Below are 26,125 nucleotides of genomic sequence, written 5' to 3'. Positions count from 1 at the left end.
ATAACATAGTCTGGAGATCCAATGTTTTCTGCACAGGCTGAGACAAGGGTGTCTTTGGCTTTTAACAATAATTTTGCACCATTTTAGCAAATGGCAGCCTTCTGAACAACAGAGGAAAAGAACTGTTCATTAGAGCTGAAGCTTGCTTGGTTTTCAAGTTAATCATAATGCAAGATGGAGAAGGTTACACAAAACTTTGAAATATGTAAAGTGCATTGGTGCCTGTATATGTGTGCAGATGGACAGATAATTCTCACAAGTGCATATGCATAGTGACGTGGCTCTCTCTCCCTCGGAGCCAGTGCTCTGTTTTTGCCTTGGCTAGCTTGAGAGAGAATTCACGCCGGAAGGAATTTTCTCTTCAGGGTCCCAAAAGATCCCAGAGGCTGCAAACCTTTTTCTTTAGAGAGAGTAGGTCCCCATTGGCAAGAGGAAAGAGTCTGCCCTTGGTCCAGGGGGAATCTTGGCTTTATTCAATCTCTGCTCCTGCCCCCGCAGGGTCAGGAGCCCAGTCTAGCCCCTGTCCCCATCCCCATCCCAGTCCCAAGAGCAAGAGAAAGCTTGCCACCTGGTCCCAGGGCTTTTACCCAGGGGGAGGGGGCTAGAGGCAGGGACAAGCCACTACCCAATTAGGGATAAGGTGGGAGTGGAACAGAGTTGGGTTACATTCCTGCAGTTGGAGGGTGGGAGGATGGGCCGGGAGAAGGAGCAGGGACAAACCTCGTGATACATTTTCCATGAGAACAGGGGGTACAGAAGAAACCATTACAAAATCCAATATAAAATGAAATATAATAAAAACCCAATTAATGCACTACAACAGCATAGAAGACTAGGGGGAGGGAATGACCACTTCAAACACATGGTAGGAAAACCTGCATACATTTTATATGAGGTTCTGTTTTCTGACATGCATGTTACTTCAAATAAGTATTCTAGGTAAAATTAGAGTGGTTTTATGTAACCCATGTATATATCAGTGTCAGAACTTTTCTGTAATCTTCTGATACAGCTTTACTATAAATATTTGTTGAAATCTCTTGGTATAAGTAAGCTTTCTCTAAATATTTCCTTAGAACAGTTTAGAAGTGTTATAACTAGGTTCTCTACCTTCAGTTTAGACCTTCATTTTCTTCCCTGTGTTTATGGAACTTATATCTGGAAAATACTATGTGAGGGCTGGGAAGCATATTAAAAAGTAGTAAACCAATAAATCCAGTTCCATTTTAAACAAATAATAAGTAAAACCCATAGTTACTCATTAGTTTCCTTCACAGCCACCAGTAAAAGGCAAATCCTAACTGTGTAGTAATCTTAGTTTCTGGGTTTTTTTTAACTCCTGTGACAAAAACAACAAAATAAACATAGACAAGACAAAGCAATGTTAGCCCAAATAGATATATGTTATTTGAGAATTTTATGGAGGAAAAACTGTGTGTTTCCTGCCTGTTTCAACAGAGTTTTAGTTTGTTGATGGCTGGGGCCTGTGGTATAATGACACTCCTAACGTCACAGCCCTCTACTGCTTCAATGAGATACCTGTGATACCATCCTTAAAAGTAACTTGAATAGCACTACACTGCAGTGAGAATTTGGATGTCTGTAGATATCTTTGCAATCTCTGTTTCTGTCTCTGGTCTGTTCCACCAAACCAATTTCCTTCAATCTAATTCTTGTGATTATTTAACACTTACTCCCATTGCTTTAATTCACAGCAACAAACAAATATTTAGAGTAATATCTGCTATTTTTTATAGTTAACTAAGTTACAGCTAGACTGGGTAGCTTTTTGCTGACTTTCACACTTGCTGTATTCCCAGAAAAATGTTTGTTGGGAGAGGTGAGAGAAAAGGCTGGGATGCAGCTAGGATGTACTTGGATCCACATCGGCAATGTACCTGTAATGCCAAATTTGTCAAGTGGAAAAAAGAATCTGGGAGGAGACTGAGCACTCCAGGGTGTTGGTTTTCTGGTGCAAAGGAGTTTTAGGCTCTGTGAAATAGGGGCTGAAGATGTTCAGTAAAGTTTTGGGAAACTGACTGTCCTCACCACAGGCCCTTCTTACCTCTGCCAGGCAATGCCCAGACCCCATCTATCACCTCTTTTGCCCTTTGCAGCTTAACAGATAAAAGCTATTTCATCCTTGATTCTTGATAAAGGTGATTTGTGCTGCTGCTGAGTGTGCTCAGTTTCATTTTTGCACTCTAGGATTTGTTTATTCTTCCTTTACTACATGAAGGTGAATATGTGTGTTTGTTCAGATAAGCACAGTTCCTATGTAACAATTTCATAACCTCTGTTAGCATAACATAGGTTCAGAGCTGCCTCAGCTTCCTATGGTTGATAGCCTTAAAAATGAACTGTTCAGGTCTACTCAGTCTTGCCAAGATGCTCGTAAGTAGTGATAAACTAGATTTATAATTTCCTGCTGCTCATACCTGTCATCTGGAGGACAACTTGCACAATTTGCACTATTTTCAAACAAAGAAAATATTTAAAGTTTCTTTTGTTTGGTTGTTGTTTCCCTTTAGGATTAGCAGAGGTATAATGATATTGTTGTGCAAATAGAAGTAACAAAAGAAAATTAAATTACCTATTCTGCTAAAGTGACTGTTACCTTAAAGAAAAGTGAGGAATGCACAAGGTACTACATTCCCAAAGATTTTGTGCTGCATTTTTGTGAGCATTAACTTAATTTTTCTGTTTTTTCATCTTTAAAAAAAAAAAAATAGGTAAGTCTTTTTTAATATCTCTGTGATGTAAGAAATCAAAAGAGCTACTAAACAATTATAGATAAAAGCTGTGAGCAAAATAGGGAAAATTATAGCAGGTGATCGTGTCATTTGTTTTGAAAAGATTGACCTGGTAGAGTCACATTGTGAGTTTTTTACAGTTAAGTGGTCTGAATTTTTTACTGAAATACAGCAGATTGACATTAAAGTTCTGTGGTTTAATGAAAAATCATGGCAGTTGGGCTTTTTCTAGAAGCTAACAACTAACACAAGAGAAATGGGAGCAAAGCAAGTATTTCCTTGTATTTCAACACTTGAGTATGGATTCAGAGGCTTTATTACGTAGCTTTGGATCCATAATTTATATTTAGTGCCTTGAGTTCACTGATGACTATAGTACAATTTTCTGAGTGCAGTACTACCAGACTCAAAATTTAGTTGTGCTTTAGTGTACTCAAAATGTCTTGTTTTTATTTTGTAAGTGTTATTCTTCATTGAAGCTAATTGGCTAAGATGATATTCACCCTTTAATAAGTACAGTTTTGTAAACAGGAACACCTGAACATACTGAAATTGAAACTAGTGACAGGAAGACTATCCTATCAGGATAGACTATAAACCTACAGATAAAACATAACCTTATTTATCAGTTTTCCTGACACCATCAGTTTCTATTTTGTAGTGGTAATTAACTTTACTTATTGAAGCTTAGTATACTGTTAACTTACAGTGTTTTGTTGCTCACTTTTCATAACTTGAAAAATTTTGAAAATAAGTTTTTCTTCATCTAAATGTCAGCTTCTTGCTTGCATTCTGTTAGTAAGTGTCTAGAAGTGGTAAGAGCTGGGATCTCTCTTCAAGACAGTAGTAAACTTCACCTTGATTGAATGAGAATTAAATCAAACATCAGACACTTAATTAAAATCCAGCACAGCAGCAGCTGAAACAAATGTGAAAAGTTAATATAGTTTTCAGGTTACATCAAGAATTGCTAGGAGAAGAAAATTCTTCTGTAGTATCAAATGGTAATGGTTATGTCGCCTTGTGTTAGTGCTTTTTTCCAACTCTTTAATCACTAATGAATCATATAATTTTATGAATGTATTTGAGCATTTATAAGAGCTTAAATCAAAACCAATGTCATTTTTCCACTTTTGACGTTAATGTTACCAAATGCAGTGCTTATGGTAATCTCAGCTATTATGTGCTATTGTGGTAATACCAGCTATCCCATTCTGGTGCTTGATTAAATAAAAAAATTAGGAAGTCAAAAATTAGGGAATCTCTTACATCTTTTTCATTCATTCTAGTGAAGAAGGATAAGGGGGTTATTTTTCTTATTGAGATGAGGGTTTTTTTTTTAATATGAAAGCCAATGTTTAAGAACAAAACAGGCAAAAAAAAAGTGACTTCACAGTTGAATAATTTTGTAAATCTAGAAAGGAGACCTGGGGTTCCTGAACTACACAGAATTGTAATATTCAGAAGGCAGCTTAGCTGAATTGTGTAGCGGGCAACTGAAGGAAGGATGTTGTTCCAAGCCAATTTATTATTCAAATTCAAATTAGAATGGTCCTTATCCAATATTGTACCTGCAAGGATCCATGTTTTCATGCACAGGCTAATAAGAGACATGCTGAGATGCTTCCATAGTGATTTTTTTTAGGATGAAGTAAAGATGTCTTAGAGTTCTTTGAAGTATGTCTAGCTTCGAGGGAAGACTTCAGCAAAATACTTGCCCAGAGATGCTGTGGTTTCATGTTGACTGTGGGGCACAAGAAGCCCTTTGCAGCTGTGATACAGTTTTATAATCCAGCTATATCCAAGTTCTGTTGTACTGAATCTCACACATGCACAACTTTCCATTATGTCCACTTTGGTGACAGGAGCAAGATCAGAAGGAAGCTCAGCAGGTTTGAATAATCAGAACCAGCACTTCAGGTGGTTTGCACAAACCTAGCAGTATAGAGATGAACTCTGCTGTCTGGCTACCCCCTGAACTACAGGGTTGTCATGTCTAATGTAATGTGGATTTAACGCCACATTTATTTAACTCATTTAGTAGAATCTAACTGATAAATCTTGCAATTTACACTGATACTGCACCATAAAACATCCACATCAGCCCAGTCTTTAAATGTGCTTAACTTTGCAGCCTTGTGATTAAGGTTGTGGACTGGGACACTGAAGAGCTGAGTTCAGTTCCTGCTCTAGTACAGTCATCCAGTGGGATACAGGGTAAGTCACTAGGCCCCAATTTTTTTGAGCTGTGTAGGTTTGTCTCTGCTCAGCTATGACACATCTAATTAAGAACTAAGGTATCATTTACTATAGCATTATATGATATAATACCTGTGTACTGTTGGCTCTCTGTGAATTGTATAAGCAGATGTTTTAAAGACAGTGATGCCAAAGCTCCTCACTTGCAATGTAAATTCTATCTTGCAGAAATTTTGAGAGTCAGTCAGGGCTCTTTAATGGTTTCTGTGTTACATGTTTTTAAGACAGATAGTCCCCCTCATTTTTGAATGGGGTTGTTCCTCTGTTCCTCAGTTCTCCTCACATTTTTTTTTTTCTGTCTCTTTTCTTAATAGAAAGTAAGTCCTTTGCATTCTTTCCATTATGTGCACATAGAAAATGAACTTTGAGAGACACCATAGTACTGAATAGGAATGTAGCTGCTACCTCAGTAAAAACAATACTTTGGTAAACACTGTCAGACCATATCATTGCATAGCATATTATCACATCATGGAAATAAAATGTAGGAGCTACTTCATTGATGACATAGCCTATAGACTGTGAGGTACATGAGACTGATATTATTTTTCTGGTGCGCCAGTAGTTTTTCATAGAATCATAGAGTGGTTTGGTTTGGAAGGAACCTTAAAGATCATCCAGTGCAAACTGCCCTGCCATAGGCAAGGAACCTAACTAGACCAGGTTACTCAGAATCCCATCCAATTGGCCTTGAACAATTCTAGGGATGGGGAGTTCAAAACCTCCCTGGGCAACCTGTTCCAGTGCCTAATCAACCTTACAGTAAAGAATTCCTTCCTAATATCTAATCTAAGTCTACCCTCCTTCATCTAAAGGCTATTCCCCCTTCTCCTGTCACCACATGCCCTTATTAAAGGTCTGTGGCTGTCTTGATGGTCTCCTTTAGGTAGTGCTATAGGATTCTGTAAGGTCACTCCAGAACCTTCTCTTCTCCAGACTAAATAACAGAACTTCCCCAGGTCTTTCAGTCCTGGGACCAACTTGGTGCCTCTGGACTCATTCCAGGAGGTCAACATCTTGTGTTGGGGCTCCCATTTTTCCTAGATTTTATTTCTTCTTTTTTTCCACTAGACTTGAACTCAAGACTGCAGTTACTCCATGATTAATCTTTGTAAGATCTTTGTAATGGAAGGGGATGTTCAATTAGTGTGTACTTCATGAGGAGCAAAATAGCAAGTGGACCTAAACGGGAATGAATGCTACCAGAACACCTGAGACCTCCTGCACAGCCTAGGAAGGTTTAGCTTTTCTAACATAAACTGTATTCCATTAGATAAATTGCACACTAAGGATATGAAAATGCCAGTGCCTTTTGATAGATTCCTAAAAAAAGCCCTAGAAAGTTGACCCTGGATGAGCGAACTTGAAGTAGGACTCAGCTGGAGTTCAGGATAAATGCCAAATTGGTTTCTGAACTTTGCTTAGCTTCTCTTTCATCCCAGGATGAAGACATTGATTATACAAGTTAGCTGCTCTGAATCTAAACTTTGGAGGTCTTTAGATCTTTCCTGTGTAGCTTACTTCAACATGCTGGGGTCTGCATGTCTCAGATGTTCTTCCTTAACCTTATAATAGTTTCAAACAGAAGTTCTAAGGCTTTTGAGTTAGTTGTCCAGCACAGTGGTCTATATTGCAGCGTAAGAGCCGCACGAAGTCAGGTGCCACGTTGCTTATTGCTGATGTCTGCTTGTTTTGTTAGCTCTGGTACTAAATACTCCACAACACCAAGGAGGAAGTTAGGGGTGGAACTTGTCAGTGTGCTAAGTGTATGACTATATTTGCTTGCAGTCAGGCTTCCTGAAATAAATGGAGATGCATCCTTAAGTTAGCATTGTGTATGATATGTTCCTGGGAATAAGACCTTAAAAAAAAAAAAAAAGAGGAATTGCTTTATATATATATGTTTACATAAAGGTGAAGTTAGAGTTGCATTTTCAAATATGACTTGAAGAGTGCTGGTGAGTACTGCAAGATACATATCTACAATACTCCATTTTGCTTCCACCTCACGTTTCTGTTTTATGTCTGGAGCCTTGTTAGCAGCAGGCTGATATAGTTTTCTTGCTTAGCTGGGTAGCATCATTCTTATTACAGTACGAAGTCCCCTTTTTTAACATCTGAGAAATGGAAAAATTCAGACCTATCTTCTGAAACTTCTTATAATTGAAGCTCACTCAGAATGTTGTGTACAGTGTTTTCTATATTTCCTTTATATTCAGTTTTGCTGTTTTGTTACAAGTGAGGCTGTAAGGTTTTGTAAGAAATGTTGATTCAGCTGTGATGATTCTATATTTCTTAGAAGTTTGATTGAATGTCCAAAATTTCAAACAAATAACTCATTTCGGTAATATCTCGCAGTAAGGCTCACCTCAAACGTGTTACAGTGCTTTATAAATCAGGTGTCTTTGGGTTTTTGCTATCTTACAAGAATTATAACTAAGGTTCAGCTAAAATTATTCTTGCATGTGATCAAAAAAGCTTTGCAATGAAGGACACTAATTTAAATTTGAAGCTATTAGAAATTTTCACGTTCGTTCTGTCAAGTTCTGAGTCTTCTTCCATTTACTCTGTTTTATACTTTTTTTCCCTCATAGGTGCCTATCTTGTGCCATACTTAATCTTGCTGCTGATAATAGGGATTCCACTCTTTTTCTTGGAGCTTGCTGTTGGGCAGAGGATCCGTCGAGGGAGTATTGGTGTGTGGAATTATATCAGCCCCAAACTTGGGGGAATTGGCTTTGCAAGCTGCGTTGTAAGTTTTTTAACATTATATCATTTGCTTTCAGATGTTATGACTTAGACTTCCTGTTTTGCTGCAGGGAAAGATTGAATTGATTTGTAGCTGGGCATTAAGGTCAGTTTACAGTGTTTTTGGAGATCTTAGAACTTGAATTGATCCATTAAAACTGTTGATGTATATGTGTCTGTTCAGTCAGTCAACTTGTATTTTGTGATTCTTTTTAAATTAGGAACTGTGGAACAGAGTAGTCTTCTGGAGGAACATTGCCTGTAAAAGTGTAGGTGTAACATGATAAATATGGAGAAAAGTGAAAATTTAGAAAATGTCAGGTACTTTATTGGGACAAGTCATTCCCTTTTCCTTCTGATTTAGTTGAATTAAACTTAGGTTCACTGACTGATGTACAGAAATATGCTGAAATTCAGCAGGGATTTTTTTATTTATTTCATAAATGTAACTTTTTTGGTTATTGCTTTTTCCTTTTTACTAGGTATGCTTCTTTGTGGCTCTGTACTACAATGTCATTATTGGATGGAGCCTGTTTTACTTTTCCCAGTCTTTTCAGCATCCGTTACCGTGGGACCAATGTCCTTTAGTTAAAAATGCATCTCATACCTGTAAGTCTATGTTAACACAATGTTCTTAAAATCATATAAATTATGTAAAATTTGAGATTTTCAAAGAAAAAGGAGAAAAACTGCAATGCAAGAAGATATTTGTGTGCAAAAGTATTCTATATGCAAAAGTGGTTTTCTATCTTATTGTCACATTGTAATACTTGAAAAAATACAACAAAAGCTTAATCTAAGGCACATACACTGTATTTGGAAAGAAGCATCACTGTCAACAGCATTTTAAAGAGTAATGAAATGAGGATAATGCTATTTAGTGTGTTGCAGAAAAAAAAAATCATATTTCTTGTTTTCTGATGTCAATACTGCTTTTTATACTTTTTTGGTGAAAAACAAAGATGAAAGAAGAACATTTTTACATTTCAACTAGTAGGATACTTCCTGGCAAAAAGTTGTTGGTTTACTAACAAAGGAGAAAATGGAAAGCTGTAAATATCAATAAAATGCAAGTGATAAGAGCACTGTTTGCTTTGTAAATTAATAGAAAAGAGTTAATCAGTCCTTTGAGTTTTGCTGTTATGAGATAATCTCTTATGGACATATTCTATAACATCATGAAAAGTTCATTATCCCTTGTGTTTGGTTATCTTGTAACACATTTTGTATTATTACTGCTATTGAAATATGAATTATTTCTTCTTTTAGTTTCCTTTTATTCCAGATCCTAAATTTTCTTTAATTATCTTTTGAATTTCACTTGAATAAAGAACAACCAGGAATGTTTGAAAAGTCGTACATTTTTGTAGTGTCTTTTCCAGAGCTGCTTGCTTCAGTTATTGTACAGAAACAGTCGATACTTGTGAATGTTGGCACACAGTCAAACTGACTGTATTCTACAAGCTACTGTACATTAATTGAGCAGCAGTGGTTGTTTATGTACTCTTATCCTTCCTAAATATTAAGATATAGTGTGTCAGCCTAACTTGAGCAGAAGCCATCTGAACTAAGCTTAAAAAAAGAAAACTTTTATATTTGATAATGTCTTACCATTTTTAATAGGTGTTTTTTTTTTTTTTTTTTTTTTTTCCGTGAAGATCTGTTATCTGCGTTAGGTTTCTTAAAAATAGTGTATTTTCTCCTTTTTTTCTGTTATTTATCTTGACTCAGGACATGTGTACATGTATGGTTGATTGTCAGGTATAAATAAATTATAAAGAACTTAAGTAAATATTTTCTCTGAAGAAATCTATTTATATGTTACACGTCTAGATACACAGTTTCTTAAACTGTTTGGTAACACGACTATAACAGAATTACAGTATGATACAAATAATCACTCCTGGAAAATACATAGCAACTTTCATTAAATATATCTGTGTAGGAACCATTTATTTCCTTTTCTCATCACTTTGGTATTATTATGTTATTATTTTATTGTTTATAATGGTAGTTAAGTCCCTGTTTATTTGAGTGTCATATCAAAGCAGACACAATCAATGATTTGTTTTCCATACGTCTTCCAATTTGTGTTCATTGCAGAGAGACAGTTTTCATAGTATGTAATTCATGGTGTCATAGGCAGATAATGTAATTTTATGTGTGATGAATGGAATGTATGTTTTCATCTAAACCTGCCTACTATTTAGTTCTGAAGTGAGAAATTAATTCTACCCTGGAGTAGGATTAGCCATAATGCAGAGGAATACATTATCCCAAAAGGCTGTTTTAAAGGATATACCCAGAACTTTCACTGATAGCAGTCACTTTTTCTTTTAGACAATGTGGTAAGACTGTTTTGTGAGTTTAGCTTCTTAATAAATGATGGCACAATTAGAAATATTGGGAAGTGGTAGAAGACTGTTATGAAATATCTCTTCTGAACCCATTCTTTACTTGCTAACATCTCTTTGACAGTTGTGGAGCCAGAATGTGCAAAAAGTTCTGCAACCACTTATTACTGGTACAGAGAAGCACTGAATATTTCCAGCTCTCTGTCAGAGAGTGGAGGTTTAAACTGGAAGATGACTATCTGCTTGCTGGCTGCCTGGGTCATGGTATGCTTAGCCATGATCAAAGGCATTCAGTCTTCAGGCAAAGTGAGTATACTGTTTATCTGCATGACATTGTTTGATTTTGAAGCATTTTAGGACATTTCTGTTTGCCAAACCCTCTGTTTACTCTCATGAAATCTGTAGGAGCAGTTAAAGTGCTTTGACTCACCCCTGCATTTGTATAATCTCAAGTAGAGAAATATTATTAGTTAAGCATTAAAATTCTGTCAATTTTATTGGAAATGGTAGTAATTTAGTGGGAATTGAGATCTGAAGAAGAATCATTTTGCTTCTCATCAACATAGTAGTTGCATGTAACTATGCATCAGTTTTATTGTGCAGCATAAGTCTCTGTGTTTTGAGTGTCTAAGGAAACAAATTTCCATGTGTACTCACCATATGACTGTGGTGCATTCACATATGCATGCTTCTGGCATTAAGATAGCTGCTTTCCAGGATTCTGAATTGTTTCTTTTGACAAATGACTTACGAGCCCTTTGCATCTGAGTACTGTTACCTTGTCTTCTTTCCTTTGAATGCAGCCAGCTGACTTTGCTGTGAAAGATTTGCTGGATCTACTGATCTCGGTGGGATTTTCAGAGGAAAAACAACTTGTCTCAATAGCATTTTTTGCTATTAAAAAGTTTGGCACTGACATGGCAATTTTTGTGACCTCCTTGGGGCATTTCAGTCAAATAAGTAGCAAGTTTAACTGGCAAATAATTTTACAAAACTTTACAGAATAATTTTTTTTTCAGTGATGGGTAATGAAAGATCAAATTTTATTGCTATTTTTTGTTGTTTTGACATCAAGCATTACATTACTTGGTGATTGAATTCATTGGTTATTATTATATTTTCTATTGATTCTTGTCCCCTTTCCTTCTGAAGGCAAAATTAGTTTCTATTCACACTGCATACCTTTGCCATCCCCAGCCAAAGTGATTTTGTAAAGAGAAGCATTTCTGCAACAATTTACTTCTGTCTTTGTTTTCATGTCATTGCATTAATACTGAATTTCCCTGGAAGTCCAGTGGCTCTTTATCGGATAGTGACAAAAACATCAGGCAGTTGTACTGCTTTTGTACAGTACAGAATTTAATTTCTTTTAGTCATGTGTTTTTGCTTTCTTCTGCAGAGACAAGGGGAATGGAAAGTGTTCTGCATATTTCTTAGAGCATATGAATATCGATTCAGTCAGCTATCCAAAGGATACTGTGAAGTGAATGAACCTAATGAAAACAAAGTCCATGTTAAGTGTCATGTTACTTTTTTTCTTACCTTCTTGTATTTCAGATCATGTATTTTAGTTCCCTTTTTCCATATGTGGTACTTCTTTGCTTTCTGATCAGAGGATTGCTCCTTAATGGGTCAGTGGATGGAATTCGTCACATGTTCACCCCTAAGGTATGTACTTAATTTCTGTTTGCAGGGTATTAAAGTTTCAGTGGCAATTTAACCATTTATGAATGCTCTCATTTAAGTTTAATTTTTTCATAGAACATTTGGCTATATTTCTGTTTGCTTAAATTGCAGATTTTTTCTTTATCTCAGTGGCACAATACCAAGCCCTAAAGTCCAAAGGCTCTAAGTTTTCCAAGGGTCTATATAGTTAACCTCTCTTAGGTGGGGGTTCCCAGAGTTGCACACCTCTACAAAGCTGAATAACTGAGGGTGCAGTTTAGAGGATTCAGGAAGTTTAGAGAGCTCTAAATACTGAAAACAGACGTTTTGCTGTTTTCTAATATTGAAATGTCTAGTTCTGGGTTGTCAGTGCCATACTTTGAACTATCATGGCATACATAATTAACTCGTCTCTTTTGAAAAGGAGTGGTGTTTTTCCTCCGTTTTTAGAAAAAAATTAAAGCTGTTTACATAGTAGCCCAAAGTTCAGGAGACCTGTATTAAATAACAGTGTAAGTACTTGCCACTCAGCTTTCCTTACCACTTTTCTTATGACACACCAAGATAGCAGCAGTTCTAAGTATGTATTTTTTACTGCCAATATTTTTACCAGGAATGTGCCTTACACAGCTTTAGTTGTCTAACTGTGGAGGTTATAAGGGATGTTATGAATCATTGTTTAGCTTGAAGATCTAAATTCTGCCCACACCTCTCTCAAATGCTTGCAGTTACATCTATACTGTAGGAACAGGATGTTTGATTAGTCAGAGCCCTACTCAGGAATGTATAACTCTGGGCTTCATAGTGTATTGTGAAATGGGCTTCCCAACAAGTCCCACAACACAGTTGAGAAGAACAGGACTATTATTTAAAAAATGAATGCTAACTAATAAGATAATCAAAATCAATGCACATAGTGGCTAATGCCAGATGACAGGGTGTTGTCAGTTGTTTTGATTCCAGGTGTTTTGAGTCTGGAGAACTGTCATTCTGGAAAAATGACCTTTGTCAGCTGTCAGAGCTGTCAGCTGTCACACGATGCAGTCATGTTCCATTTCATGCACTGTCACCACTTTAGAGAGTCATGCTTGTGCAGGAACTAGCAAGCTGCTCAGGCAAATTTGGGAAACTTGAGGAAGAGAGAAATGAAATGCTACTAATGAGAGAAAGTCTAAAGTGGAGGTGAAATACAGACCTCTATAAGATATAATCTGGTTTCTCAACCACAGTGTTAATACTTTCTTTGGCTGGAGAAGTACCACTAGATACTGAGGGAAAAAAAATATGAAAATTCCCCTTGGATACCAACACCTCTTCAGTATTCACTACTTCATGAGTTAGACTTAAAATAAGTTGCAGCTGGTGCTTACTTTACAGTTACATTATACTTGATTATACAATTGTTACAACTCTTCATAAACAATATCAAAAGAAAAATGGTTCTTAATTTATTCGACATTTTCTAGTTCTGTGTCAAAATTTAAGTTGTATTTTAAATTTGAAGCTAGGAGGCCTGCATGTCACATGTATTATATGTTAATATAAACCCTACAAAATATTTCCATTATAATTTTTTGTACTTGAGCACTAATTTGGACTGTAGGTTCATATGACACTACCTGAAGAAATTCAGACTCACCCACCTGTTGTTTCATTCACTCCTCTGTACTTACAATTTATTTGGGCATCTAGGCTATAAAAAGGAATGTTAAATCAATCTAGCATTATTGAAAATTGAAAATTATCCAGGTAGATAGATGTGAGAAGGGAGGCAGAAGCATCTTGTCAGCTCAGTTAGCTGAGCAAATGACCACATTTTGAGCACAAATGATCACAGCAAATTCCCATGAGTTATGCCAGCACAGGAGAGGACTGGCACACATTGCTGGAGGTGTGGGAGTGCAAGACTAATGTAGAAGGGGATAATTTCTCTGTTTGGCATGGCTGTTAAACAAAGCAGAAATTCTAAACAAGAAACTTCATGGAAAACTAAAGGTTTGTGAATAGCCCACTTAAATCAACTACTGCAGTTAAACTGCAGGATAACATGAAGCTGAAGTACAGAAACTCCAAAATTTCACATACACTACCTAATAGCAAATCAGTCTAGAGTCTATTTTGACAGTCTGGGCTATGTGTCTGAAAACACACTACTATTGATGGTACCAAAGGGTATATGATAGGAAGTGAGAAACATATTGATATATCAACCCAAAACAGATTTCGTGCAATTAAGAATGTTCCTCGCGCTCCCTCTGGTGGGAAAGCTCTGGCACGATGGTGTGATAGAGAGTCAGAACTACATGCAATAGCCACTTGTGCATTGTAATTATAATCTGAATTGTCAGTCAGGAATATGTTTATTGTCATGAGCGTCTTTTCCCAATTATACTGTATTTCAGCTATACATAAGTGAATAAAGAAGCTTTCTATATTATATTTCCATGGGAAATTGACATTTTATTCAAAATGTAACAATAGCAGATTTATTTCTTCTCAGAGTAAGACAGTCAGTCTAATAATGCTGACACCTGTGCTGATGCTTTTTAGTTCTACTTTTATGAATGAACCGAGGGCTTAAACAAAATAAGTTACAGGCATTAATGGAGGCCCTGAATCAGCTTGAGCAAATCTGATGTTTAAATTTGACATGTTCTTCTTTACTTCTTTTTTGTAATTCAGTATCTAGAAGAATTTGAGACAGACAGGTGGTGACTCATAACTTTGTAACAAAGCTTTTTGGTTTTTTTTTTAAGGAGCAATGCAGTTGATCTGAGTGAGCAATACTGTTAAATTTTTTGATAAAAGGCTTAGTTGCCCCTGAAATCCATGACCCATTTAACATAGGGTTAAATTCAAGGCATCTGACTTAAGAGACTTGACTCATTCACTATACAGCTTGTAGAGGCAAGCGTTCATTTCATGTATTTCGTTTTGCTTTACGTATTTGCATATAATAGAATTCTATATAAGCATATGTATCTCTTGTCCACCTTTCTTTTGTTCATTTGAAAAGTAACAACAAAGCAACTTTAATCATACTCATTGCATTTATTAAGAGGGTTGATCAATCTAAAATACATCTTAAGTCTGACAGAAGTCAGTACATATACTGTAAATAAAAGACAGCTTGACACTGTAATAAAAGAAGTTCTCATTTCTCAGTAAAACTAGCTGCTATTTCAGTTACATAGCTCCAGTCGTGTCTTGTGGTTGGAAACATACTGTATAGCATATTTCTCTTCGATGTTTAGATAGTGTAAAATAAAGAGAAATTCTGCCTTAAGTTTGCCAACTTCACGGGTTGCATTCAACTTCCATTTTATCATAATGAAAATACAGTTGTAGTGGAATATTAGCGTTTTATGATGTAGGGTTTATTCTGTTGTTTTTTTTCATCGAATAGAAATGCATTTTATAGCTGACATATATTATATCTAATTTCAAACAGCTTGACATAATGCTGGAGCCCAAGGTCTGGAGAGAAGCTGCTACTCAGGTGTTCTTTGCCTTAGGGCTTGGATTTGGTGGAGTCATTGCCTTTTCAAGCTACAACAAGAGAGACAACAACTGCCATTTTGATGCTGTACTGGTGTCCTTCATCAATTTTTTCACTTCTGTGCTGGCAACTTTGGTGGTGTTTGCAGTTCTGGGCTTCAAAGCCAATATCATAAATGAAAAATGTGTTATCCAGTATGAATATCCATTTATTTTTAAATTTTTTTAATGGTTTATTTTATTTATGAACTAACACATACCACTGAGTTTGTTCTCTCTATTCTATTGTGTTTTACAGAAATTCAGAGAAGATTTTAAGACTTTTGAAAATGGGCAATCTCAGCCAATATATGATCCCACATCATATCAATTTCTCAAGCATTACAGCAGAAGATTACAATTTAGTTTATGACATTATACAGAAAGTCAAAGAAGAACAGTTTGATTCTCTTGGTCTGAAGTCTTGTCAAATTGAAGATGAACTTGACAAGGTGAGATTAAGTCTTGAATACAGGGGTTATGGACAGATATAAGCCTGAAATAAGCTGTGAAGTGTACCTACACAGAGTATCAGTACAGTGTGCATGTGAGCTGTGCACCTATAAAGACCTGGATGAAAACATGGTTGCATTTTAGCTCACCTGAGGACTTTTTGTTCTGATGTCTTAATATTGTCTTCGCTGATTTATAATATATTTTGATCATTATATATCATTCTTCTCAGGAGGGGATAAGTTTTTTTTAAGCTCTGTTTTTCAGAAGAATTGAGCATGAGGGTTTTTCCAAAGACTAAACAGAGGTGTTACCTCTTTAGTGTCTCAGACTGCAGGATATTCTAGTGTTAAATACTACTTCACTAAAACTAAAAAATTATTATCTACTTATTACGTAGTTGTTTAATGAATATTATGCTGTTTTGAAATCTAACACTATGCCAAATCTCTAACAGAAATTACAGTTTTCTAGCTTTAGAGAGGCAATCGCAGATTGAAACACTTCTATATAATTGCACTAGCATCTGAAGATAAAATATAATACATAGTAGCTGTCATGCAAAATTATCATTGAGAGAGAATGAAGTTCTGATTGGACACAAGAGGAAAATTCTTCATGATGAGCACAACCAGCCATTGGACTAATCTCTTAGTAGAAGTGGTGGGTTCCATGTCATTGGACACTTTTTAAGATTCAGCTGGACAGGGTGCTGGGCCAGCTTGTTTAGACTGCTTTTGCCAAGAATGTTTGGACCAGATGATCCATGAGACAACTTCAAACCAAGTAATCTAATATTCTATGAAAGAACTATGTTGATGCCAATCAACATTCAAATTCTCATGTTTCAGTAAATAGTATTAATTGGAAGAATTACATATTAGATAGCAGCTTCCCACTCTGCCTTTAAGATGTAGACAATGATACTGTATGAACACAGAGTCAGACTTGTCAGGCTGTTACAGTACTGAAAAAGCAAAAAAAAAAAAAAAACCCAACCATGATGTATGATAAAAAAGCATGAATAATGGTATAATTTTTTTTCCTTGCTGACAGGCAGTTCAAGGAACTGGTTTAGCTTTTATTGCATTTACAGAAGCAATGACCCACTTCCCTGCTTCTCCCTTCTGGTCAGTCATGTTCTTTCTCATGTTAGTAAATTTGGGACTTGGAAGTATGTTTGGAACCATTGAAGGCATTATCACGCCCATTGTTGATACCTTCAAGGTCAGGAAAGAAATTCTTACTGGTGAGTTACACAAACTTTCTTTTCTCCATAGAGCAGTAAACTAAAATTTTTTTGAGACTATGAATTTTTTTTTTCTTCTTTTTTTGGCATAAAAGTTTACAGAGCATTTTACAGAGCAGTAAATCGCTGTATTCTGGTCTGTACTTCCATGCACAGGCACACTAATGTCTGCCAGTAAAAAGCTTTTCCTGATTATTACAGTAGCATAAACACACTAAAACTTAAATTTTCATTTAATTTCTGTTACAAGTTTCTGTATGGTCAGTCCTTTTGGGCTCTTTCAGAATACTTTCTATTCCAGACTGTGTAACACATTGGAGAAACAAAGGAAAAGGAAAGCATGAAAATACATTGTAAATGACTACAAATTATTCCTGAGCAGGCCAAATGAAGTCTTAATTTATGATGAAATTTTTATTATGTTAAAGTCATTACAGTTACTCTCTAGAGAAATTTTTCCCTGTTAGGTGTTTATAAAGTCTTCAACAAGATGTCTACTTGTTTTGTTAGGGGGGGTTTATTACTTAAATGCTCAGTTATTTGAGGTGTAGCATGTTCACGTAGCTTTGACTTGTAGGGATTTCTCTTTTTTATGTTAAACACCAGCGAAGATGTGAAAGTTAGGTTTCTGAAAACCTTCAGGACAGCTTCAAGGGTCTTGGTGTGTTATACAGAAGTTCAGCTTTCATACCAATGCCTGTAAAAGGTGGGGTAGAAAATAAATTTTTTAAAAAAGGTGAATTAACATTATCTAGCTCTATGAAGAAAATAATAAACTCTGTGAGAGAAATAATAATACATTGTGTAAGAGTTAACCCCTGATGCAGCAGAGCACTACTTTTTCCCTAACTGCGTTACTTATTTTTCTGATATAATAAGTAATCTTTGATAGGTAAAAAAATCAAATTCTTAAAAAAGATAGATCAGTTGATTTTTCAGAAGTCCTATTGATTTTTTTAAATTAGGTCTTAACTGTGGTGGTGTGAGAGTTGTTTTATTAAGTTATTAAGTTATTTTTGTAAGATTTTTAAGTTACTTTTGTAATGGTTTAGTCCACTGTATACCCCTGTGTTCTGTATTGGTTTTCCCCTTATGAGTTAGGTCGTTTAACTAGACGCTTTCTGTCATTCATTCCTTCCCTGCACCTGTCGCTGTCAATCCCCCCGTCTCTCCTCGTGGTCGCCCTGTCTGTCACTCGGAGACCCTTCCCTGGTTTCTGGAAAACTCCAGGAGGGGTGTCAAGTGATAGGCTGGGGCCCTGGAGACCACCCCCATCATTTTGTGGTTGGTCCCCAGTTCTATGGTTCACACCCCCGGTTAACCCCCTGATTCCTGTGACTGGCTGACCAGTTGTCGCCACCCCCGTTTCCACCCTCCCTTAAAAACTGCCGCGTGCCTGCCCTCGGGGTCTCTCCTGGGCAGCAGGTGCAGAGTGCAGAGCCCCGCGCTCCCTCTGTCTCAATAAACCTACGTTACATCCTGCTCGGGAGAGTCCGCCTTTCATTCAGCTGCCGCGGTTGCTTACGTCATCTATGTGCCCGTCGCTGGCGGTGGGATCCAAGTCCCCACAGGAAGGAAGCGGCTCGCTCTGCCTGCCGCTCCGACCTTACCACGCTGCCGCAGTGAGACACACTGAGCTAGCCTGTGGCTGCGTTGGTCAGCGCGAACTGGACACTGCGACACTTAACTTCTTGCTGAATAACCAGTGCAACAATTAGAAATTAACTGTTCTTCCTAAGTATGTGTGCAAATACCATGATATATAGTAATTACACTGGAGTAATGGAACATTTTACAGTAATTCCTTGTTACTCTGTTTGACCAAAAAAAAAAAATAATTCAAGAACTGCCTTTCTCTTGTAACTTTTAAAAGTGGTGTGCATGTATGATTTTAGTTAAACTCAGTTGTGCTCAAAAGATTACAACTTGATGTGGTGCTTTGTTAATTGACTGAAAAAGAAAATCTGGATTATTTTTCATGCAGTACTGGTGGCATTTAAGAAGGATTATGGCTGCAATAGATTTTGTGCTTACGAGACAAAAACTTTCAACTTTTACAGAATTGTTAGCACATTTGCAACTCTTAGAGTTTGGGGAAACCAATTCAAATGCTTAAATTTATTTTGCATTCAACAATACCGTGCCTCATGCTGAGTGGTGGAAAGTTCAGAAAGTCATTTTAGTACTAGTTCCTACAAGGTTCAAGAAAGTGTTTAGACTTCTACCACAGTATTTGAAACAGTGTCATTGTCTTGGTTTCAGTACTATAATCAATAATAATTATCTTGATTCATGCAGTGGGTGTATTCTGTAAAGATATTTTATCTTTTGACCCAGATTAATTTCACCTAATTTTGGACTACTTAGGTGCACCTTATGCTAAGCTCCCTGTGAGAAACACAAAAGAGCACCTTAACTGTAAGAATCAGGCTTACTGATGCTCAGACTGCAACTGATTTCACGATTTATTGAAATTTGGCTTACTTAAGTATTAACTCCTGTTACTGACAAATTTAGTTGGGGAAAAATATATTGAGATCCATTATGCAGGAACAGCCTTTCTAGAAATATATTTTGGGTTGTCCTTAAAGAAGGGACAGAAATGTTGCTTAATGTACAAATACATTTAGACAGATCTTAATAGAACTTTATGACATGAATGATCTTTTAGGGGAAATCTATTCAGCCTTTGTATTTTTTTGAATCTTAGAAAATTTTTCATATTGGTTTTTTTCCCCTTATTTTCACTTCCAAGTTCTTTTTACTTCTGAATTCCAAAGATAGAGCTGGTGTCCAATTAACATGTTTTGCCTACTGGTTGATTTTGCCCTTTCATTTGCATGATGTTTAGTGACAAATAGTCACTTGATTAATCTCTGCTGCTTAATCAGGACTGTTCTGATATGGTGATTCTAGTAATTCTAATTTAATAATTTCTCCATTTTGTTAGGAAAGAGGTAGGATTACTAATATTCTTAAAACTGAGACTCCTAAACAGTAAAATGTTACCGGCTTTACTTCTATGAAAAAATGTGTTATTTTCTCTTTGTCTGTGGAACTTTATTGTAGTTACAGCTCACATGTCTGTCCTTTATTCCAGTCATCTGCTGCTTGGTAGCATTTTTTATTGGCCTGATCTTTGTGCAGCGCTCTGGAAATTATTTTGTGACGATGTTTGATGACTACTCCGCTACTCTGCCCCTGCTTATTGTGGTAATTTTGGAGAATATTGCAGTCATCCGAATTTATGGAATAGACAAGTAAGTGAAGGAAATGTATCTCGCCGTCCACATCAACACCATTCTCTACAATAATTATTACTGTTTTAATTATATTCTATGAAGCATTTGCAATATACACAGAAATACAAGTAATTAGCATGTCAGTCTGGTCAAGAATTTAGTCTGTTATTAAGAAAAGGTTTGGAGCAAGATACACTACATCAGAACGGTGTACTGAAACCCAAAGAATGATTGCAAGATATCCAAAAAGAGGAGAATGCAGTAAAAGAGACAAAATTAGAGATTTAGAAAGGAGGCTGGATAGGAAAGTATAGGGAATTTATGTCAACAAAGACATCAAGAGAAAGATTTCAAAAATAACCATGGTCTAAGCAACAGATGAGGATGAGTATTTAAATGCAGTATTCCAGGCAGCCTGAGAAAGAAGCAAAGCAAACTCTAATGGTAGTAAAAAGAAAAAAAGTTTCAATTTATGAACCAATTTATTTAGTTTGGGGTGTTAAAGCAATTAATTTTTCTTTGCATCAGTTGTCAGATAGGAGATGATAGCAAAAACAGGCTCAAAGCTTATTTGGAAGGAGCACAGTTGACGACAGTAAAGTGACCTGTTGGGGATGGGTGAAGAGGAATGACTATAAATTCCTCTAATTTTTTTCTTTTTTTTTTGTTTACTTCCTTTTATATATGAAAACAGCAGAATGTGTTCAGTAAGTGAGATCAATATGTGCCACACTTAAGGAATGGAAGCGTTTGTATCAAAAATAACTTGTGCCCTGCACAGGTCAAACAGAGTATGCTGTATTAACATGTTGAAGTAATTAAAAAGTCTGTAATACCTTTGCAGGAAAAAAAAGTGTGACACAGAATGGGTGGGTTTCATTTGACTTTTCACTTGTTTGATCTGAGTAATCAGCCAATCCTTTGTCACAATGAAAAAAAACTGTAAGAAGAAAATTTAATTTTATGGTTTCCAGACCTTGTTTCTGGTCTATGCACATAGTACTTGCTCCACTTGCTCATTAAGGGAGAATTCCAACTTTGACCGCATGTATAATCCTATAATTGATCATTTAGATATAAAAACACCACATAGATTATTTTACATACACAACAAAAAGATAACACAGATGACCTGGTTATAAAGTTGGTAATGTCCAAGCTCCACTGTGAATGGAGGTAGACATGCCAAAAGTCAGCACCTTACCTGTGAGGAAGCTGATGTTTAGGCATAGCTAAAATACGGTAATTATTTGCTTATGACTCACAATTCATGTTTTCAGAAGGGGTTCTGACAGGATACAGGGAAAACTTAACAGCCAACTTTCTCATTTGTAATGACCACCTGACTATTCCCTCTGGAGTATTCCTAGTATTTCTTCTGATGTATGTTTCTCCAAAATATCCTTCAGGAACCTAGCAATTCAGTTTGCAAAAACTGTCAGTGTCAACAGCCTCAGGCTGCCATTGGCTGTGATAATACCAAGGGTTCCTTGTAGGTGAAGTTCTGTATAAATGTCTTACTAGACATAAAGTCTTTGATCGGATGGTAGGAAACGAAAGCATCCAAAGAGTGCTATAGAAAAGAAATGTGTGAATCTCTGTAGCTAAGAAGGGAAATCTCCCATGCTGGAATCAGTGCTATAAGGACCTTGAGCTAAAGGAGACTTTTAGAAGAGCATAAGTAGGATGGAAACAATGGAAGACTTTAAAGTAAACAGCTTCATGTTCAACTGGAAGAAGAACTGGAGAAAGAGTAGGCTATAGAGGGCACAATCCATTTGTAAATTTGGCTTCCTTTTGATGATGTGGTTTAGTTCAGCGTAAACAAACAGTAGAACGCCTTAAGCTGTGCAGTTAAATTTTTTTCTGATAGTTTACATGACAGAAGCTTCACATGTGTAACTGCTTGGAAAACATCCTCCTATTTGAGACTCGCATTTCAAAAGAGAGTGGGACCATAAGGGAGTTAAAACAATCATTGCCTGTGCACACTCCAAAGGAATTATTTCTAAAAGCATTTGCTGTTTCTACTGACTCTGGAACCATGTGCTCCATCATGAGTACAAAAATAGGAGTTTTGTTCATGTCTTAATTTATGATTTTGAGGAGAAAGGAGGCAGTTTTAAAGCTTGGCAAAGTTTTATTTCAGCCGCTTATATGATGCAAACCATAGCTTATGCATAAAGTTGGTTTTTTAGACTGCAGCATATGTGTGGGTTCAAAACTAATATTGCACAGTCTGTAAGATGTGCTGGTAAACAACCTAGTAGGCAATAGAAGAAAATGTAAAAAAGAATCTTATAAAAGAAAAGTGTATTTAAATATCTTCAGTGCAGTCCAGCAAGCAGCTTACTATGTCACTGCACTGTGCAAGGATTCCTTTTGTTCATCTGGTCTGAACTACTAGTATAAGCTCTATTTTTCAGCCCATCAGGTAATTTAAACTACAGCTATTTCTATATATGCATTTTTTCCAGTCTGTTGATTCCCTCGGGTTAGGTGCTTTGATTATAGTGCTCAAAATCTCAGTGTCTACATTAACAATAACATTTTAATTCCTTCACAGATTTATGGAGGACCTGAAAGATATGCTGGGGTTTTCTCCAAGCCAGTATTATTACTACATGTGGAAGTATGTTTCACCATTTGTATTGTTATGTTTGCTGGTAGCTAGCATTGTCCAAATGGGATTAAGTCCTCCTGGTTACAATGCCTGGACTGAAGATATGGTATGTATATAATATGTGTATGTGTAGGGTTTGTGTGTACATATGATACCATCACCATCACAGTGATCATACCTGAAGCATTTGAGAAATACATGAACAGACAAAAAATTACAATTAGAAATTGAAAATCAATGTAAATAATGACATGGTTGCTTTCATCTCAAGTAACTTTAATGTAAACCCTCAACATTTTTTTAATTTTAGAGTAGTTCTACTTTAAAATATAACTATTGACACAAACCTTTATGCTCTGGGTGACTTTTATTTCATAATGTATGATGAAATTCTTAATGATGGGAGAGGTTGTTCACATTCATTAAGTCTTATTTTACTGCAGAAAACAGGTGATAACTGCATAAATAATTTCAGATATCACATCAAGTTTTTTTACGTGGAATTAAATACTGAGACTTAGCCATGTCACAATACTTTCCCTTTGGGATCACGTATCACAAAGTAGGTAGCAGCTGTATTAACACCTGTCTCTGATAAGAACTTGTCAGGGTGAGCATCGAAACAGTTGTGAGCTTTGACTTCAAAAAGAGATTCAGTCAGGGTAACTCTGAAGACTTCACCTTGTTGTAGGCTCATGAGCACTCAGCTATTTCTACAGGCTTTTTATGCAAAATGGAGAGAGAGAAAATGTCAGAGAAATTAATCTAACAAAGCTTTCCCAAATTAGCCAGGGTGGGGGGAAGTCACAGGTAAAGGATAAACACAAGAGTCTGGCTTTACTATGGGTAGATAGTATGCTTGCTTCTGTCCAGACAACTACATGATTCTCAGAAAAATGCTCTTGTTACATTAGATTCTCACCCTCAAAAATTAGAAAAAGAAATATTATAGAATACCAAACATGCCATTCCTTTCCATGTACAAAATTAGGCAAGCAGAGCCTGTTGGCCATTGCTGCATGGATGCAGTACAGGTGTAGGGTGTAGTCAGTGCCCCAGCATTACAGTTAATCTGAAGTTTATGCAAAGTGCAATAACTGAGATGATTTGTGTCTAGACCAGCTATTAGCCTACAGAAAAAATTTTCAGGCAGAGTTACAGATACCTCTGCACACTTGTCTGTTCTGGACACCCTTTAAAGGATCAGGGAACAACTACAGAGAAATGTAACAGAAAGCCTAAGGTTTGTGTGCTGCTGAAGTGCTCTCAGAAACTGTTGAACAGTGTTTTTAGTCCTCCTCACTGGCTGAAAGATAGCAATCCTACATCTCCATGACTCTTCAAATTTGAGATCTGTAGTGGTGCCACAGTGATGCACTGTGAGTGCAGTGGAGTATGTGCTTGAAAACTACAGACCTCAGTGAGGAGTGCAGGTTTTTGTTATTTTTCTGGTAATGACGTATTAATAGTTTTTCTATTGTGTTTCTCAGGCTATGGAAGAGTTCCACAGCTATCCAACATGGGGAATGATTGTCTGTATATCTTTGATGGTGTTTGCCATACTGCCAGTCCCAATAGTCTTTATGGTACGCCGTTGCAGCCTTATTGATGACAGTTCTGGTAGTCTGGCATCTGTATCCTACAAAAGAGGGCGGATAATAAAGGAACCTGTTAATCTGGAAGGAGATAATACAAGTCTGATTCATGGGAAGAGTCCAAGTGAAGTGCCATCTCCAAATTTTGGCAAAAACATATATCGAAAACAGACTGGGTCACCGGCTCTGGACACGGCTCCCAATGGACGCTATGGTATCGGCTACCTGATGGCAGATATGCCTGACATGCCAGAGTCTGATTTGTAACCACAGAAAAAAAAAAGTGCTGTTTGTTCTCTCACTGATCACGGCCCTGCTGTGAGAAGCGGTCAGCGTCACATATGAGGTTGTGATCTCACATGCTCCATAGTGACAGTCTTCAGTGTCATGACTGTACATACTGGTTGAGAAAACTCCCTTTGGATTAATTCTCTGAGTTTTTAGTTGCACTGAAGGAAACATTCAAATTCAATGGCAGTCTAAATCTGCCAGCACAGCCAAGAATTTGATTTTTTAATTAACTTCTAAATTTAAAGCCTTCTATTTCTGAAGCCCAGGTCTCGCTTAAATGATAAAATATTTCTGAGTTTATATCGTTGAAAATCCATTTTTTTTCTGCTGAATTTCAGGTTAACTTCCAAGTATTAGCGGTGAGCTCAGTAGTAGTTCACCAAACCCATGTTTGTGTAAACACCTGTATATACCTTATGTAGATATGCTGTACTTATTTTATTAGCCCTGATAATTACTTAGGCTATTAGCTGAGTAAAAAATGAACCTGCAAACTATTTTCTTATGTAATAGCTGTATAGAGCAATAGTATTAGAAAATCAAGGAGTAGACTTATAGGAACATGATCAAAGATTCCCTGTTAACTGGGGACTGTGCAAACTGTGGCTATATATGTTTTGTAAAATATTTGCTTTTTCAGTGTGAAAACAATGTTAGAGTGAGTCACTCCAAGAATCTTAAGGATTGTGCAGATTCTGCATTTTTTTCTATGCTGTGTGCCTAAAAAAGACCTTGATATTTATTGTGGTTACAAGATTACATATATATAATATTTATATAATATACTTGTAATGTAAATATGTATATTATTCTGTATGTAATTGTTTCAAAAGTTGAAGCAAGATGGCTTTTTAAATTAGTCTCCTTCAGTTTCACTTCTATTTTATGCAGATAAATTTTTTTCAGTCAGTAATTATTAAGAACTGTATGGCATTACATTTTAACCTATGAATAAAGAGATTGATAAAGTATTTCTCTGTGATATCCTAATACAATTATTATAACACACCCTGCTTTTTCCTCATCTGGACGACCTGAAAGAAAGACATTTACTAGATGAATAGAGATGCTAAAAGAACTTGAAAACAAAAAATTAGTCACCCTAAACTATTGGACAGGGCCATTTACTCTGGACACAGAGGTGATGTAGTGTTGTAAACTGGCTGGATACTCTGGAAGATGGTACATGACCATTCCTTACCTTAAAGTGTTTTAAAGTTAGGCATAAATTCTGATTTTTCTACCTCTAATAAGCAAAGGGCAGAACCTGCTTACATTGTCACAGCATCGAAGAACCAGATTAATTTATTTGAGGTAAATGCAAGTCTCTGAAGCTCTTTGTTTCAGGACTACAGT

General features: G+C 36.4%; 1 protein-coding gene across 2 annotated transcripts in view; it reads left to right on the top strand.

Moving 5' to 3' along the window:
- SLC6A15 (solute carrier family 6 member 15) overlaps positions 1 to 25,739 on the top strand; it is a 38,148-nt gene extending 12,409 nt beyond the window's left edge. For both annotated transcript variants that reach the window (XM_040061841.2, XM_040061842.1), the window contains 10 exons: positions 7,607 to 7,764; positions 8,243 to 8,369; positions 10,239 to 10,420; positions 11,672 to 11,782; positions 15,231 to 15,472; positions 15,576 to 15,768; positions 16,826 to 17,018; positions 20,119 to 20,278; positions 22,827 to 22,989; positions 24,374 to 25,739. In XM_040061841.2, coding sequence (XP_039917775.1) covers positions 7,607 to 7,764; positions 8,243 to 8,369; positions 10,239 to 10,420; positions 11,672 to 11,782; positions 15,231 to 15,472; positions 15,576 to 15,768; positions 16,826 to 17,018; positions 20,119 to 20,278; positions 22,827 to 22,989; positions 24,374 to 24,745 — 1,901 coding nt within the window. In that variant the 3' untranslated portion in view covers positions 24,746 to 25,739. The remainder of the gene's footprint in view (positions 1 to 7,606; positions 7,765 to 8,242; positions 8,370 to 10,238; positions 10,421 to 11,671; positions 11,783 to 15,230; positions 15,473 to 15,575; positions 15,769 to 16,825; positions 17,019 to 20,118; positions 20,279 to 22,826; positions 22,990 to 24,373) is intronic.
- Positions 25,740 to 26,125: the final 386 nt, after the last annotated feature.

The sequence above is a fragment of the Hirundo rustica genome, chromosome 4 (assembly GCF_015227805.2).
Source record: "Hirundo rustica isolate bHirRus1 chromosome 4, bHirRus1.pri.v3, whole genome shotgun sequence".
Classification (NCBI taxonomy): Eukaryota; Metazoa; Chordata; class Aves; order Passeriformes; family Hirundinidae; genus Hirundo; species Hirundo rustica.
Note: the sequence above shows the minus strand (reverse complement) of the source record. Positions and strands in the feature narration are given on the sequence as shown.